General features: G+C 48.0%; 1 protein-coding gene across 1 annotated transcript; it reads left to right on the top strand.

Annotated features, from left to right (window-relative positions):
* The first annotated feature begins 1,533 nt into the window (after positions 1 to 1,533).
* Positions 1,534 to 16,859, top strand: LOC139534344 (E3 ubiquitin-protein ligase TRIM39-like). Its single transcript, XM_071333420.1, has 10 exons — positions 1,534 to 1,736; positions 2,804 to 2,931; positions 3,204 to 3,550; positions 3,840 to 4,035; positions 7,922 to 8,017; positions 13,276 to 13,509; positions 14,180 to 14,327; positions 14,972 to 14,998; positions 15,423 to 15,690; positions 15,979 to 16,859. Exons 1-10 carry the CDS (start codon positions 1,730 to 1,732, stop codon positions 16,247 to 16,249), a joined length of 1,722 nt encoding a protein of 573 aa, XP_071189521.1. The 5' UTR covers positions 1,534 to 1,729; the 3' UTR covers positions 16,250 to 16,859.
* Positions 16,860 to 16,918: the final 59 nt, after the last annotated feature.

The raw sequence follows: 16,918 nt of genomic DNA, 5'->3' as shown, positions 1-16,918 counted from the left end.
ACATCTCAAGGATGTTCAATGAAAACAGGATGCACCTGAGCTCAATTTCGAATCATATAGCAAAGGGTCTGAATACTTATGTAAATAAGGTATTTCTGTTTTTTATTTTTAATACATTTACCAACATCTTAAAAACCTGTTTTCGCTTCGTCATTATGGGGTATTGTGTGTAGATTGATGAGCATTTTTTTGTTATTTAATCCATTTTAGAATAGGGCTGTAACGTAACAAAATGTGGAAAAAGTCATGGCGTCTGAATACTTTCCGAAGGCACTGTATTTTATTTTGTGTTATTTATTTTTTACCTCAAACTCTGGGTCTTTTTGTATCTGTCTGCTCTTGTATGTTTACTGTATATACGAATTGCATACTTCAAATAAAATAAAATTGTATTTGTCACATACACATGGTTAGCAGATCGTAATGCGAGTGTAGCGAAATGCTTGTGCTTCTAGTTCTGACCATGCAGTCTTTTCTACAAAGTACCTATACACCATTCTTGTGTGTGTTCAATAAAAAATATTTGAGCAGAAATTTTGGCCCCTACTTTTCAAAACACAGTGTCAAAATGTCACACCAACCTAAGCTTTCTCTAAATGAGCATCCTGAACAGATTAAAAGGGAGAATCTTATTTGCATACTCCTCGTGCCCTCTTTCATCTCTCTTCGCCTCCTTCTAAAAAAAACATTGAATGAGAAAGCCAGAGGTCCCTTGTTTGAATAAAGGGTGGATTGTTCTCCATCCTCCCCTGATTCAGAATAGACCATTTTCTTTGCCATGGCATGCTTGGTTCAATAGCTATTTACAAGAGAAAACCAAATATCCAATATAAAACTAATTTTACCTCAGTGCCGAATTGAACCACATACCTATTGAACCATATATCTACAGGCTCTAAAAAGTTGGGTAAGCAATACTTTCCTGTGGATATTTTGTATCAAATTTCAAGCAGCTGAAGGAGAAACCTCACAGACAACTGGTAGAGTAAGTTCAAATGTAATTGTATGAAATATTCTGGCTTGTAAGGAACATTTACACGATTTTGCAGACATTAGTTTCAGGCTGTATATACCGATTCATTGTGTATTACAGCCTGATTAATCAGACTTGCTTCTGGAGTGCTTGGCTGTGTTCGAAAGCATCAAAACCGTGATGTATCTTGGGTAAATTGTGACAGACTGATCTACAAATAATATTGAGTAGATATTTATGAGGGAAAGTGATTAGTAGATGTCTACACGCCCATTGTGATTTCTGGCTATTGGGAGGAGGAGGGTGTGAGAAAAGGTGGAGATGAGGGAGGCACAACTTTTCTACTAGGTACTGTAGTCATAAAGCATCTGATTAGGATTGCTGATCTAGGATCAGCTTTGCATTTTAACCATAATGAATATGATTATGTGGACAAAGGGGCCTGATCCTAGATCAGCACTTCTGCTTTGTAAATACAGGCCCAGGTGAAGTTTGGACACACCCACAGAGTGCATATTACTCAGAGCAAAAGAAGAGGGGGAAAGAGATACTGCAAGGCATGTGATGTTGAGAGAGAGAGCGGGTGGGGCACTGTAGTGAGTTCGTTTTCACAGGGCCAAAACCTGTTGTGGATTTACATAGACAGACGGCCTGTATAGTACAATACAGTGGTGTGGGGCTCCAACACCCAGAGGACTGTACAGAGACACGGCACTGTGTGAACTCACACAAGAAAATCAGGAAAACTTCATCAGCATGCAGAGTAAGTTATATACCTTTATATATAGTGACCTTTGATCCCTTTCATAGGCCTGTTATATAATGGCAATCTCATAGGTTATCCTCGAATTGGTTACCAGTAATGATTGTAAACTTTTTTGGACATAGGAGTTTTTTCACAGTATATGGTTGAATAGTTTTCATCAGTGTGTTTAAAGAAATATTGATGTAGTATGGAACATAACGTACAATAAGTCTGACTCAATGGTGTGGGAGGAGAAATGATCAAGGTCCCACATTGTGTTTGAAAGTCAATGTGAATTATTAGTGTCTTTTTTTTGGTAATTGTTTTGCATGAATTTGATGATACTTGTGTAGAAATTGACATTGGTGATTCTGCCATATGTTCTCACTTTAAAATGTCAAACTTCCTGTATTTGAGGAGCTGAAGTTTTGCTCAAAGAGTATCGTTATCTGAAGTTGAAAAGGCATTTATTGAAACATGGCTGGTGTCATATCAGTTTATATGGGCACAGTGCACTCACTACCTTTGACCAGAGTGCTCTAAATAGGCAATATGGTGCAATTTGAGACACAGCCAAACTGTGTGGTACCATCCAGGACGATTAGTTGTTCTTTAAACCTAGAGCAGGTGCATGGTAGAGGTACAGCCTGCATTTCTACATTCCATGGACGGTTTACAGCTGAAGTATACGGATCAATCTTTTTCACAACCCGTTTCCTGATAGGAGTGAGCGAGCCTTGTGTTGGTGTTTGTATTTGTGTTTAAAATTGGAAGTAGTGCATGGATGAAGTTAGAGCTGTTGAGCTCTTTTGAATTTCCTGGCATTTTTGTTAACCAGCCATGAACACTCTCTCTCTCTCGCCTCTCTCCTCTCTCTTTCCTCTCTTTTTCTCTCTCTGCCTCGCTTACACACTCACTCACCCACACACGCTGTCTCTCTCTCTCTCTCTCTCTCTCTATCTCTCTCTCTCTCTCTCTCTCTCTCTCTCTCTCTCTCTCTCTCTCTCTCTCTCTCTCTCTCTCTCTCTCTCTCTCTCTCTCTCTCTCTCTCTCTCTCTCTCTCTCTCTCTCTCTCCCCCCGTCAGGTGTGAGTTCCCCAGGGAGGGGGGGCACCCTGTCGGAGGAGTCGTTCCAGTGTTCTATCTGCCTGGAGGTCTTCGTGGAGCCCGTCTCTACCCCATGCGGACACAGCTTCTGCAAGGCATGTCTGCAGGTACCACATGTACTTTATAAAGCCCCTGTTACATAAGCAGTTATCACAAAGTACTTTGGAGTTACCTGGGCCTAGAGCCCACAGAGTAGGCAAAGCAGAAGCAAAAGTTCAGTGGCTAGGAAAAACTAGCGCAATAGAGAGGAACCCGGCTATGAGGGGCGGCTGAAACTGACGCTGTTATTCCAACCCCTCGTGGGTGTGTGTGTGTGTTTTCATGGACTATAAGGAAAATGAATCAATAACCTTCTTCTTCTGCTCCTCCTCCTCCTAAGGGCTACTGGGACCACAGCAAGAAGTTCCTGTGCCCCATGTGTAAGAAGAGCTACAGCCGGAGGCCGGAGCTCAGCATCAACCGGGTCCTCGCCGAGATCGCTGCCCACTTCCAGGGCCTCGAAGTAGGCGCCGTTTCACCAAACACGAAGGGGGGTGCGGCGGCTGGGAGTCCGGTGGCGGGTCACAGGGTTCATGGAGAGTCACCAGCAGCTGCGGCGGAGGGTGGAGAGTTTGCCCGGGCAGGCGAGGTGCCGTGTGATGCGTGCATCGGGAGGAAGATGAGGGCACTGAAGTCGTGTCTCAACTGTCCAGGGTCATTCTGTGAGGCACATCTCCGACATCATAAGTGAGAAATAACACAAATAATTGCTTTGCTTTTATCTTCTTCTCTTTATTTCTTTCACGTTTTATGTCATTGTCAATCTAACTGTGAGATTTAGATAAACATCCCCTGTTGTGTCCTTGGAATTCCAAAAAAGGTGAAAGGTGATTCCAAAAAATCTTGTTGCAGCAGTAATTTACGGGAGTCACTTTTCCTTGTTGCAAATACCAAAGACTACATGACTATGCCCAGAAAAGCACACCATTCCTTTGTTTCCGCCGGCACACCTAACCTAAAATGAACGTTAACACAGGAAGGTGAAGTCTCTGACGTTTCACCGCCTCGTGGAGCCTGTGCATCATCTGGAGGAGAAGATCTGTAAGAAGCATGAGCGACTGCTGGAGGTCTACTGCCGCAACGACCACGGCTGTGTTTGTATCTCCTGTGCCGAGGCCACCCACAAGACTCACGAGATCGTCTCTGTTGACCGCGAGTGGAAGAAAAAGATGGTGAGTCCAGGGGAGAACAGGGTGGTAGGGTGGATGGGGGACAGTAGGCAGATAGAAAGGCAGGCCTTAGCTCAGCAGGTTTACATTTTAGCTGATGAGATTGTTTCTCTCGCAGTCTTGTGGCGCTCTGGAGACCATCGTGGGTCAAATGTGCATTGATAGAGTAATGCCCAAAGTAACAGTTACAATATAAACTGGGTGGTTCTATCCCTGAATGCTGATTGGCTGACAGCCGTTGTATATCAGACTTTATACCTCGGGTATGACAAAACATTGTCACATCTGCTCCTGCAACGCCCTCTTCTGCTTATCCTGTGTCTCCTTGAACTGCCACCGCTCCCCCAGTACTCTCTCCCTCTCCCTCTCCCCATCTCTGTGTGTGTGTGTGTGTGTGTGTGTGTGTGTGTGTGTGTGTGTGTGTGTGTGTGTGTGTGTGTGTGTGTGTGTGTGTGTGTGTGTGTGTGTGTGTGTGTGTGTGTGTGTGTGTGTGTGTGTGTGTGTGTGTGTGTGTGTGTGTGTGTGTGTGTGTGTGTGTGTGTGTGTGTGTGCGTGTGTGTGTGTGCGTGTGCGTGTGTGTGTGCGTGTGCGTGTGTGTGGGCGGAGACAGGTGTGCTGGAGTCAGCCCGCTCTGACTCTGGTCCCTGTCTCCAGTTCCACGTCTCGTCATCCTGCTACTCTGTCCTGGAATACCCACTCTACTACTCCCTTGGATTCCCCTCCGGACCTGCTTACCCTGTCCCAACCCCTCTCGCTCCAGCCTCAGCCTCCACACCTGGTTTCCTGCAACCCACCCGAGCTTCCCCTGGCCTGCACTCCATCTTCCCCCTGTATTTTAATGAATACCTTGGTTACTTCATCCCAGTCTCCTCATCTGAGTCTGCTCTCGGCTGCCTCCATGGAGCAGCGCTTTCCTGGGCCACGGCGGTATGGGAGAGACAGTCCCCCATCTGCTTCTCCTACTCCAGATTCACATAGGAGATGAAGACAGTCTTCGACCACATGGTCTGCGGTAAGGATGCTGCTAATCGACTCCTGTCCCTCCGTCAAGGCTCCCATAGTGTTGCTGAGATGGCATGTGAGTTTCGCACCTTTGTCACTAAGAGTGGCTGGAATGAGGAGGCCCTTCAGGGAGCATTCCGGAACGCGCTCACTGAGACCCTCAAGGATGAGTTGATGTCCAGGGATGAGCCCGATGGACTTGATGAACTCATCTCTCTCGCTCTCCGCATCGACAACCGTCTCCGTGAGCGTCGGAGGGAAAGGGTAGGTAGGGTTGCATGCCCGATAACATCTGCTTCAGTGCCTTATCCACCGTCTCCGACTGCATCCCTTTCCAAGCCTCTGCCAGATCCGGAACCCATGCAGCTCGGCCGGGCCCGTCTCTCTTCAGAAGAGGTAGTGGCGAATCGACGCTAGGAGCTGCCTATATTGTGGCCAGGTTGGTCACTTTGTCTCCACTTTTTCCCTGCGTCCATATACTGTTGAGCCATATCGCCTGCCTATCTCCCCCCAGACCCCTGCTTGAATGCAACATTGTGTGGCAGAGCCAGGCTTTTCCTCTGTCTGTTTTCATTGTTTCGGGCACCGACGAGAGCTTCCTGGACCGAGGTGTCATTACCCAGTTGGGCCTGGACACTGTCCCACTCGATTCACCTCTCGATGCCAGCGCTCTCAACGGACAGCTCCTCGCCCATGTCTGTGAGAGAACCATCCCTGTCATCCTGCGTCTATATGGAGACCACCAGGAAAAGATCAGTTTCCACATAATCAACTGTCCTCACTCTCCCCTGGTACTTGGCCATCCATGGTTAAAACTACACAACCCACAGATTGACTGGACCGCCGGAAGGGTAACCACTTGGAGTTCATTTTGACACTGAAATTGTCTACGTTATGCCCCTGCCTTGTCTGTGCCCCAGTCCATTCCAGACCCTCCGGACCTGTCATCACTTCCTCCCGAGTATCATGATCTAGCGACTGTGTTCAGCAAGCACCACGCCCTGTCGCTGCCGCCTCATCGGCCGTATGACTGCGCCATTGACCTCCAGCCTAGAGCACCTCTTCCCAGTAGCCGTTTGTTTAATCTCTCTCGCCCCGGTTCGAAGAATACCAAGCCTGATGCCCTCTCTCGCCAGCTCACCACCGACAACACGGGTACCGAGCCAGAAGCCATTGTGCCACCCACCTGCATTGTTGCCGCTGTCACCTGGGAGATCGAGTCCCGTATCCGCCAGGCTCAGCAGAACCAGCCTGACCCCGGTTAACGGTCCTAGTAATGCTCTGTTTGTTCCTGATTATGTTCGCTCTGATGTTTTTCAGTGGGGCCATTCTACCCACCTCACCTGTCACCCTGGTATGAACCGGACCCTCGCCTTCCTGCGTCAGCGCATTTTTCAGGGACACCATGTAGAGAGATGTCCGGGAGTTTGTCTCAGCCTGTTTGGTTTGTGCCCTGAACAAAACCTCCACCAACCCCACTTCTGGTCTGCTCCACGCTCTTCCAATACCCAGTTGCCCCTGGTCACACATGGCTCTGGACTTCATCACTGGCCTTCCCCCATCTAATGGTAACTCCGTCATCCTCACCATTATTGACAGGTTTTCCAAAGTGGCTCACTTCATTCCCCTCCCCAAGCTCCCGTCCTCTAGGGAGACTGTGGACCTGTTAGTATCCCATGTGTTTCGTCTGCATGGCATCCCCACTGACTTCATTTCCGACAGAGGCCCCCAGTTTACCTCACAGGTATGTAGATCCTTCTGTTCAGCTCTTGGTATCAATGTCAGTCTTACTTCTGGATATCACCCCCAGACCAACGGCCAGACCGAACGGGCCAACCAAGAGATGGAGACTGCCATACGCTGCGTGACTTCTGCTAACCCTTCCGCCTGGAGCGCTCAGCTACACTGGGTTGAATATGCCCACAACACCCTCAGCAACGCCTCGTCAGGTATGTCACCCTTTGAGTGTGCTCTGGGTTAGAGACAGGTGTGCTGGAGAGCAGATCCCCACCAGCTGCAACCTGTTCCTTAATCAAGACCTCTACAAATACTCAGCCCTGCCACTTCCACACTGCCAGATCGTAATCTCTGCTCATTCCGCCCGCTCTGACTCTGGTCCCTGTCTCCAGTTCCACGTCTCGTCATCCTGCTACTCTGTCCTGGATTCCCCTCCGGACCTGCTTACCCTGTCCCAACCCCTCTCGCTCCAGCCTCAGCCTCCACACCTGGTTTCCTGCAACCCACCCGAGCTTCCCCTGGCCTGCACTCCGTCTTCCCCCTGTGTTTCATTAACTACCTTGGTTACTTCATCCCAGTCTCCTCGTCTGAGTCTGCTCTTGGATTCCATTGTTCCACTCCTCGTAACAAACATACATTTTTACTGCTCTAATTACGTTGGTAACCAGTTTATAATAGCAATAAGGCACCTCAGGGTTTGTGCTATATGGCCAATATACCACGGCTGAGGGCTGTATCCAGACAATCCGTGTTGCGTTGTGCATACGAACAGCCCTTGGCCATGGTATATTGGCCATATACCAACCCTCCCCCCGTGCCTTATTGTTTAACTCTACAGCTGTTTATAGCCCATAGACTACTCCATATCAGCTTGTATCTTTACATGTGAAAAATTGTTTGGTAAAAATTGGTAATTGAAGTCCAGTAAACCTGCCTTATGTATATAATGTAGAGTATTAAACAGTATCTCTTGGATCTGGGTGCTGATCTAGGGTCGATGCAATCTTATGATATAATAGACAAAACTGACCCCAGATTAGCTACCATGAGATGCTTAATGAATATGAACCCTACCCAATTTGTAAGTCGCTCTGGATAAGAGCGTCTGCTAAATGACTTAAATGTAAAATGTAAATGTACCCTCACACAGAATTATTTGGGCAAGAGGAGGTCGGAGCTGAAATACATGATCAAGGAGCGGACCAAGAAGCTGGAGGAGATCAAACAGTCCATACGGATCATCAAAGTGAGTCCATTGTATAAATGTTGATGTCATCAAAATGCGTCAACTTTGTCTTTTGTGCTGTTTGGTTGAGTGAGAGTGAGCTGGGTTGTGTTCAATAGGGCAAAACATAGCAAAACAACAATAGTCAATAGTAAAGCAGGGGCAGGCCTCTAGATTCAGCCGCAGGCCGATTTTTGTCAGAGCGGAGGGTCGGTGGCCGGAACACAATTATAATAATTTGCACGCTGCAATTTTACCACAACTAAGCACAAAAAGAGATTGAATTAGAAAATACAATCATTTCATACCTTGATTACATTGAGAAACGATCACGACTTTTTTTTAAATGCGGAATTCCTGCAGATTTTTGTCTTCTTTTCACCCAAAACTAAAATCATTCAAATAAAAAAACACTCTGTTGCCTACCCGATTTACAGTAAGCTATGGCTGATTGTCATACTACCTCTTGACCCTGTCTTTTTGTTTTTTAGGTTCTATTATTTCTGTAAAATAAATATTGGTCTTGATCGGACATATGGATGAATAAACTTACAATGTATAAATAAAATAAATCCACATATTCGCATCCCCTGTCACGTTCCTGACCTGTTTTCCGTTGTTTTTGTATTTGTTTAGTATGGTCAGGGCGTGAGCTGGGTGGGTAGTCTATGTTATGTGTTTCTATGTTGGGTTCAATGTGTTGCCTGATATGGTTCTCAATTAGGGGCAGGTGTTTGACGTTTCCTCTGATTGAGAACCATATTAAGGTAGGCTGTTCTCACTGTTTGTTGGTGGGTGAGTGTCTTCCGTGTCAGTGTTTGTACCACACGGGACTGGATCGTTTGTTCTAGTCTGTACCGGTTCGTGCGTTCTTCGTGTTTATTGTAAGTTCTATGTTCAGGTCGGTCTACGTCGTTTTATTGTTTTGTAATTTCTCAAGTGTGTTACGTGTTCGTCGTCTTTAAATACATTTCATCATGTATTCCACCTACGCTGCATTTTGGTCCGATCCTTCTCGCCTCTCCTCATCCGAGGAGGAGGAAGAATTAGACGAACGTTACAGAAACACCCACCAACCAAGGACCAAGCGGTGTGGAAAAAGCAGCAGCAGCGATCGCAGGATTTCTGGACATGGGAGGAAATACTGGACGGTAAAGGTCCATGGGCACAACCTGGAGAATATCGCCGCCCTCGTGAAGAGCTGGAGGCAGCTAAAGCCGAGAGGCAGCGGTATGAGGAGGCAGCACGGAAACAGGAGCAAAATCTGGACTACACTACGTGGGAGGAGATCGACAGGTGGTCGATCGACCCAGGGAGAAAGCCGGAGCCCGCCTGGGATTCTTTGGCGCAGTGTGAGGAGGGATACCGGCGAATGGAGGCAGCACGACGACGCGGTAGGAAGCCTGTTAGTCAAGCCCAAAAATGTATTGGGGGGAGGGGGGGGGAGGCTAAAGGGTTGTGTGGCGAAGTCAGGTAGGAGACCTGCGCCAACTTCCCGATCTTACCGTGGAGAGCGAGAGTACGGGCAGACACCGTGTTATGCGGTAGAGCGCACGGTGTCTCCTGTACATGTGCATAGCCCGGTGCGGGTTATTCCACCTCCCCGCACTGGCAGGGCTAGATTGAGTATTGAGCCAGGTGCCATGAAGCCGGCTCAACACGTCTGGTCTCCAGTGCGTCTCCTCGGGCCGGCATACATGGCACCAGCCTTACGCATGGTGTCCCCAGTTCGCCTACACAGCCCAGTGCGGGTTATTCCACCTCCCTGCACTGGTCGGGCTACGGGGAGCATACAACCAGGTAAGGTTGGGCAGGCTCAGTGCTCAAGGGAGCCAGTACGCCTGCATGGTCCGGTATATCCGGTGCCACCTCCCCGCCCCAGCCCAGTACCACCAGTGCTTACACCACGCACCAGGCTTCCTGTGCGTCTCCAGAGCCCTGTTCCTCCTCCACGCACTAGCCCTATGGTGCGTGTCTTCAGCCCGGTACCACCAGTTCCGGCACCACGCACCAAGCCTCCTGTGCGTCTCCAGAGCCCTGTTCCTCCTCCACGCACTAGCCCTGTGGTGCGTGTCTCCAGCCCAGTACCTCCAGTTCCGGTACCACGCACCAAGCCTCCTGTGCGCCTCCAGAGTCCTGTGCGTCCTGTTGTTGCTCCCCGCACTAGCCTTAAGGTGCGTGTCCTTAGCCCGGTACCTCCAGTTCCGGCACCAGGCCTACAGTGCACCTCAGCCGGCCAGAGTCTGCCGTCTGCCCAGCGGCGCCTGAACTGCCCGTCTGCCCAACGCCGTCTGAGCTGTCCGTCTGCCAAGCGCCGCCTGCGCTGCCCGTCTGTCCTGAGCCTTCAAAGCCGCCCGTCTGTCCTGAGCCTTCAAAGCCGCCCGTCTGTCCTGAGCCTTCAAAGCCGCCCGTCTGTCCTGAGCCTTCAGAGCCGCCCGTCTGTCCTGAGCCTTCAAAGCCGCCCGTCTGTCCTGAGCCTTCAGAGCCGCCCGCCAGACAGGAGCCGCTAGAGCCGCCCGCCAGACAGGAGCCGCTAGAGCCGTCCGCCAGACAGGAGCCGCTAGAGCCTGCCAGACAGGAGCCGCCAGAGCCTTCCGCCAGACAGGAGCAGCCAGAGCCTTCCGCCAGACAGGAGCAGCCAGAGCCTTCCGCCAGACAGGAGCAGCCAGAGCCTTCCGCCAGACAGGAGCAGCCAGAGCCTTCCGCCAGCCAGGAGCAGCCAGAGCCTTCCGCCAGCCAGGAGCAGCCAGAGCCTTCCGCCAGCCAGGAGCAGCCAGAGCCTTCCGCCAGCCATGAGCAGCCAGAGCCTTCCGCCAGCCATGAGCAGCGAGAGCCTTCCGCCAGCCATGAGCAGCCAGAGCCTTCCGCCAGCCATGAGCAGCCAGAGCCTTCCGCCAGCCATGAGCAGCCAGAGCCTTCCGCCAGCCATGAGCAGCCAGAGCCTTCCGCCAGCCATGAGCAGCCAGAGCCGTCAGCCAGTCATGAGCTGCCCTCCAGTCATGAGCTGCCCTCCAGTCATGAGCTGCCCTCCAGTCCTGAGCTGCCCTCCAGTCCTGAGCTGCCCCTCTGTACTGAGCTGCCCCTCTGTCCTGAGCTGCCCCTCTGTCCTGAGCTGCCCCTCTGTCCTGAGCTGCCTCTCTGTCCTGAGCTGCCTCTCTGTCCTGAGCTACCTCTCTGTCCTGAGCTACCTCTCTGTCCTGAGCTACCTCTCTGTCCTGAGTTATCTCCTCTATCTAGGGGGGACCTTTGTTAAGGTTCCTAGACCAGGGTCGTGGGCGAGGATCGCCACTCAAAGGACGCTAAGGAGGGGGACAAAGACAATGGTGGAGTGGTGTCCTGCGCCGGAGCCGCCACCGCGGACAGATGCCCACCCAGACCCTCCCCTAGATTTTTAGGTGGTGCGCCCGGAGTTCGCACCTTGAGGGGGGGGTTCTGTCACGTTCCTGACCTGTTTTCCGTTGTTTTTGTATTTGTTTAGTTTCTATGTTGGGTTCAATGTGTTGCCTGATATGGTTCTCAATTAGGGGCAGGTGTTTGACGTTTCCTCTGATTGAGAACCATATTAAGGTAGGCTGTTCTCACTGTTTGTTGGTGGGTGAGTGTCTTCCGTGTCAGTGTTTGTACCACACGGGACTGTATCGTTTGTTCTAGTCTGTACCTGTTCGTGCGTTCTTCGTGTTTATTGTAAGTTCTATGTTCAGGTCGGTCTACGTCGTTTTTTTGTTTTGTAATTTCTTAAGTGTGTTACGTGTTCGTCGTCTTTAAATAAATTTCATCATGTATTCCACCTACGCTGCATTTTGGTCCGATCCTTCTCGCCTCTCCTCGTCCGAGGAGGAAGAATTAGACGAACGTTACATCCCCCCATAATGTCCCATACAATACAGTGCCCCCTTATAACACAGTGTCCCCATATAACACATTCTCCCTACTCTAGGCTTCCATAGAAATCATTATTTGGTTGTTTTGTAATGTCTCTGGTCCACCCCCTAAGCCTAGGCAGACTAACCGGTGTGGCAAGTGCAAACATTTACCTGTGTCCCCTCACCCTGTTTTTACCCTATAATCCTTACCTACAACCTCCTGGAAACTCCCTTTGCAGATTAAAGAGGTTAGCAGATAGAATTACTGTGTGAAGAAATCCGGGATTCAAACACAACAAAACGGCCACCCCGCCACTTGTTTAGGTAAACGGCTTGAGAGATAGGGCTGTAGGAATGTAACCGCTCTCAAGTTCATAAGCAGTGCTGGTTATTTACCAAGCCAGCCTAGGTTCACAGCTACACTGGGTGACAAGTCTCCTGGTCAGATATTGACTGTAAATAGAGTGCAGTGCGACTGTGGTCCGCTTGACCCGTATTTAAAAATACAATGAGGATGAGGTTACAGAGGGAGTGGATATCTTGGTGGGTGACTTTCTGACTTAGAGAAAGGGAGTAATGATCTGCTTTGTTTGTTTTTTTCATAGGTTTTGATTTCCTGTGCTCTCATAATCTTTCAATCTCTTGTCCTCAAATGTCTCCAACTAGGTAATATTATACTCTTTCCATATTTTATCACATGAACGTGTGCCGTGTGACTTGGAAAGGAAACGTAACAAAACACGTACTGTCTCCTCCAACTCAAGCAGGTAGATATTTGCCTATAAGACAGTCGAACCGGTTAGGCCAGTTATGCTGCATGTGTACCAAACAGAGCTTTGACAGCTTTAGAGTTATTTTACATCACTCAAACACCTACCTCGGGCTGCTGCGTGTTTTAACTCTAACGCCTCTCTCCCATATCTCCCCGTCTTAAGAGCAGTGGCCAGAGGGAGTTGGGAGAGAGCTGCCAGCTGTAGCCGTACATCGCTATTGATGCTGCAGTGTGCTACTTTATGTGCAGCGTGTCTTTATAACCTAGTCCATCTCTGACTATTAAGCAGTGCTCAGAAGGAACTGGAGGAGAGCTGGCAGGTGTTGCTGTATGTCTCTGGTGTGGTATGTCTCTGCAGTATGTCTCTGTCCCTATAACCGCTCCTACCGTCTCTATGTATCTTCGGAGCGGTTCTCAGAAGGAGCTAGAGATGTGTCTCTGTATGCCACTTAATCTCGGGTTAAGAACGTATCAGGCACGTTGTGCATAAACTGAGGTGTGAGGAGCGGATGAGTGAGTTTTGGACGAGTTGTTAACATGTTGATCTGACGTAAAGACGTTCAGTTTAATTGCACGACAATTTGCGACAATATGCCACTATAACCTCTCAGTATGTCTAGCTATAACCTCTACTATGTCTTCAGAGCAGTGCTCAGAAGGAGTTGGAGGAGAGCTGGCAGGTGTACGCGGAGCTTCAGTGTCTAGTGGAGCAGAGCCAGGCTGAGCTGGTGGAGCTGATCGCTACGAGGAAGCGCGAGGCTGAGAGGCATGCCCAGGAGCTGGCCCGAGGACTGGAGAGCGACCTGAGTCATCTCAGGAAGAGGAACGAAGAGTTGGAAGCCCTGGCACAGAACCAGGACAAAGTCATCTTCCTCCAGGTAGGCTATGACACAACGAGGAGATACATACACACAGAAACACAGAGAGAGAGACCCACACTCTCTCTTAAACCCAGTGGTGTAAAGTACTTAAGTAAAAATACTTTAAACACTGTGTTTAGTACTACTTAAGTTGTTTTTTTAGGGTATCTGTACTTTACTTTACTATTTATATTTTTGGCAACTTTTACTTCACTACATTCCTCAAGAAAATAATGTACTTCTTACTCCATACATTTTCCCTGACACCCAAAAGTACTCGTTACATTTTGACAGGAAAATGGTCCAATTCACACACTTATCAAGGACTCACTAAACACAAATGCTTTGTAAATTATGTCTGAGTGTTGGAGTGTGCCACTGGCTATCCGTCAATAACAAATATAAAAAATCGTGCCATCTGGTTTGTTTAATATAAGGAACTTGAAATTATATATTATTTTACTTTTAATTTTGATACTTATGTACATTTTAGCAATTCAATTTACTTTGATACTTAAGTATACTTAAAACAAAATACTTTTAGACTTTTACTCAAGTAGTATTTTACTGGGTGACTTTCACTTTTACTTGAGTAATTTTCTATTAAGGTATCTTTACTTTTACTCAAGTATGACAATTTAGTACTTTTTCCACCACTGCTGAAACCCCACCTTGTCCTCTCCTGCAGAGACTGTCCGCCCTAGCGCTCCTCCCAGAGCCCATTGATTGGTCAGGAGTGAGTGTGAACACTGACCTGTACCTGGGTACCATCCAATCATCCGTCAGTGCTCTCGTCGACAAGTTCCAGGAAGAAATCAAGAGGCTGTATGGAAAAGGTGGGCAAAATCTGCTATTATTACATAGAGCAAATCTTACCTTGTTTGGCATGTAGAGTAGTGCACTTCCTGCAGTATAAGGCGCTATTAAAAAGCGGAGCAATATGTTTTAAAAAGATGTAATTCCAGAGACAAACATAGTCACTTGCTTCCTGTTGTGTGAACTCACTTCATGTGTCCAAATCCCATCTCTACAGGTACAAGTTAGCTGTAGCCATAAGCACTGATCTAGGATCAGCTTCCCTTCCTCAAATCCTTACCTCAACTATAGTGCAGGAAAAACACAAAACTGACCTTAGATCAATGTCTAGGTGCGACTCAATCAGAGATATCTAGGTATCTAGGTCATAAGACTGGCATCTCTATATAGAGAGTGAGTCATCAGATGGGATACATAGTGAAGTATAGTAGATGCCAAAGTTCAGCCATCTGTCAGTAATGAGATGGCAACAACAGGCTGTCAGACTGATACCCCCACAGGTGGTGGGATTAGCACTGTCTGTTTGCCTCCAATTCCAACATGTGTCTGCTGTGACTTTGACTCTCTGACTCCCTCTCTGACTGACTGTCGCTCTCTCCCTCTTTCTCTCTCTCTCCCTCTCTCTGTCTCTGACTGTGTGTGTCTCTCTCGCTCTCCTTTACAGAGCTAAGGAAGCTGCAGAACTATGCAAGTGAGTACAGTTAGAGTTCCCTTTTTCTCTTTTTAAAGAGTGGTGGGAATTTGACTTGCAAGTTTGATTATTGGGATATAAATTCTCCTCTTTTGTAACAACTTTGTGTTTTAGTTTAACCTTAGCAGAGGCTTTGTTGATCCTCAGTTTTTCTGCTCTGTCTACTCTGCACCACATGGTGACAGCACTGGGTCATCACAACAGTTTGGAAGGATACAAACCTATACAGTATTAGTGGAAAGAAAGTGATATGTTGTTTACTCTAGAGTGTTTTACATTGCTTTAAATAGAACTCAGACTGGTTACAATAGAACCGGCCCTCTTCTAAATAGGACTCACACTGTTCTCATTAGAATCAATGCTGTTCTCAATAGAACCGGTAGTGTTCTCAACCCGCTTCTCTCTCTCCGCTCCTCCCCTCCAGGTGAGGTGTTCTTGGACCCGGGCACAGCCCAGAGGAACCTGGTCCTGTCAGAGGACGGTCGCCAGGTGATGTACGAGGAACGAAAGCACAACCAGTCAGAAGGCACTCGCCGCTTCAACCCCGCCCTCTTCGTGCTCGCATGCGAGTGCCTCTCCTCGGGGCGCCATTACTGGGAGGTCGATGTGGGCCGTAAGACCGCCTGGACTGTGGGCGTGGTGCGAGCATCGGCCCGCCGGAAGGGAGAGATCAAGCTGAGCCCCGATGGAGGGTACTGGGGCCCTTTTATTATGTTTTTACTTTTTGAATTGAAATTCCATACATTTTGAAGGATTCAAAAGTAAAATCAAAATCTACACATCCCTCAACAAATGTATACACAAAACACATACAGGGCTTCACATTCAAAGGAATTCAAACAGTTTAGGAGAGATCATGACTTATCAGTGTGGCAAAGTACTTAACTAATTTTAATCGAAATATATAGTGATCAACTCCCATAATTGTATGGATGTAATATTTAGCAAGAATAATAATCTCATCTCATTTCATCACATAGGTACTGGTGCCTGTGGCTGAAAAGTGGGGAGGTCAAGGCTCTGGCTTCCACCCGACTGGCCCTGCAGCTGGCCTCTCACCCCCAGAAGATCGGGATCTTCCTCGACTACGAAGGCGGCCAGGTGTCGTTCTACGACGTCAAGAAGCACACGCACCTCTTCACATTTGAGGATACCTTTAATGAGAGTTTGTACCCCATCTTCAGCCCCTGTCTCAATCAAGAGGGAAAGAACGCGGCCCCGCTCATCATCAGTGCAGTGGAGCATAGCTGAGATGAGACATGACATGGGCTACATGCCAAATGCCACCCAATTCCTAGAGCGCACTAATTTTGACACGATCTATAGTGCACTACTTTTGACACTATGTAGGGAGTGCACTAACTTTGAACAGAGGCCCATGCACTACCTTTTGACCAGGGACCATAGAGCTTCGGTCAAAAGTATGTTGGAGTGCATTTAAGACACAACCATGACATGACGTCCCCCCTTCTGCTCAGAGGTTGACCAGTCACAGTTTAGTCACTTGAATAGGGCCTGAGTTGTTCCTCACGGTGTGATCTTAACAGGAAAAATTCTGAGACCCAAATGATGGCCTATATACTGTATAACTACAGCCCAGAGTTTTCCCTGGTCAAACTTTAGGCTAAACAGTGAACAACTAAACATGTTAAGGATCTGTTAAAGGGATGGTTCTTTGAATAAAAATCCTCACTGTGAAACACTGTGTTTACTTTTCCCTAGACATTTTATAAGTCTAGAAGTCAATTGGAAGCTGTAAACATAACTACAGTACTTCTATAAATTCACAGACAATACATTATTCTTACTTTTGTACTTCAATCAGCAACTTCTAAATAAAGATTTTCTATCAATAAATAAATGACCCCTGACATGATATCCATCTAAAGTTCTAGGAACTGAAATAACTACAGCAAATTC

The sequence above is a fragment of the Salvelinus alpinus genome, chromosome 11 (assembly GCF_045679555.1).
Source record: "Salvelinus alpinus chromosome 11, SLU_Salpinus.1, whole genome shotgun sequence".
Lineage (NCBI taxonomy): Eukaryota > Metazoa > Chordata > Actinopteri > Salmoniformes > Salmonidae > Salvelinus > Salvelinus alpinus.
The sequence above is the reverse complement of the archived record's forward strand: the minus strand, read 5'-3'. Positions and strand labels throughout refer to the sequence as shown.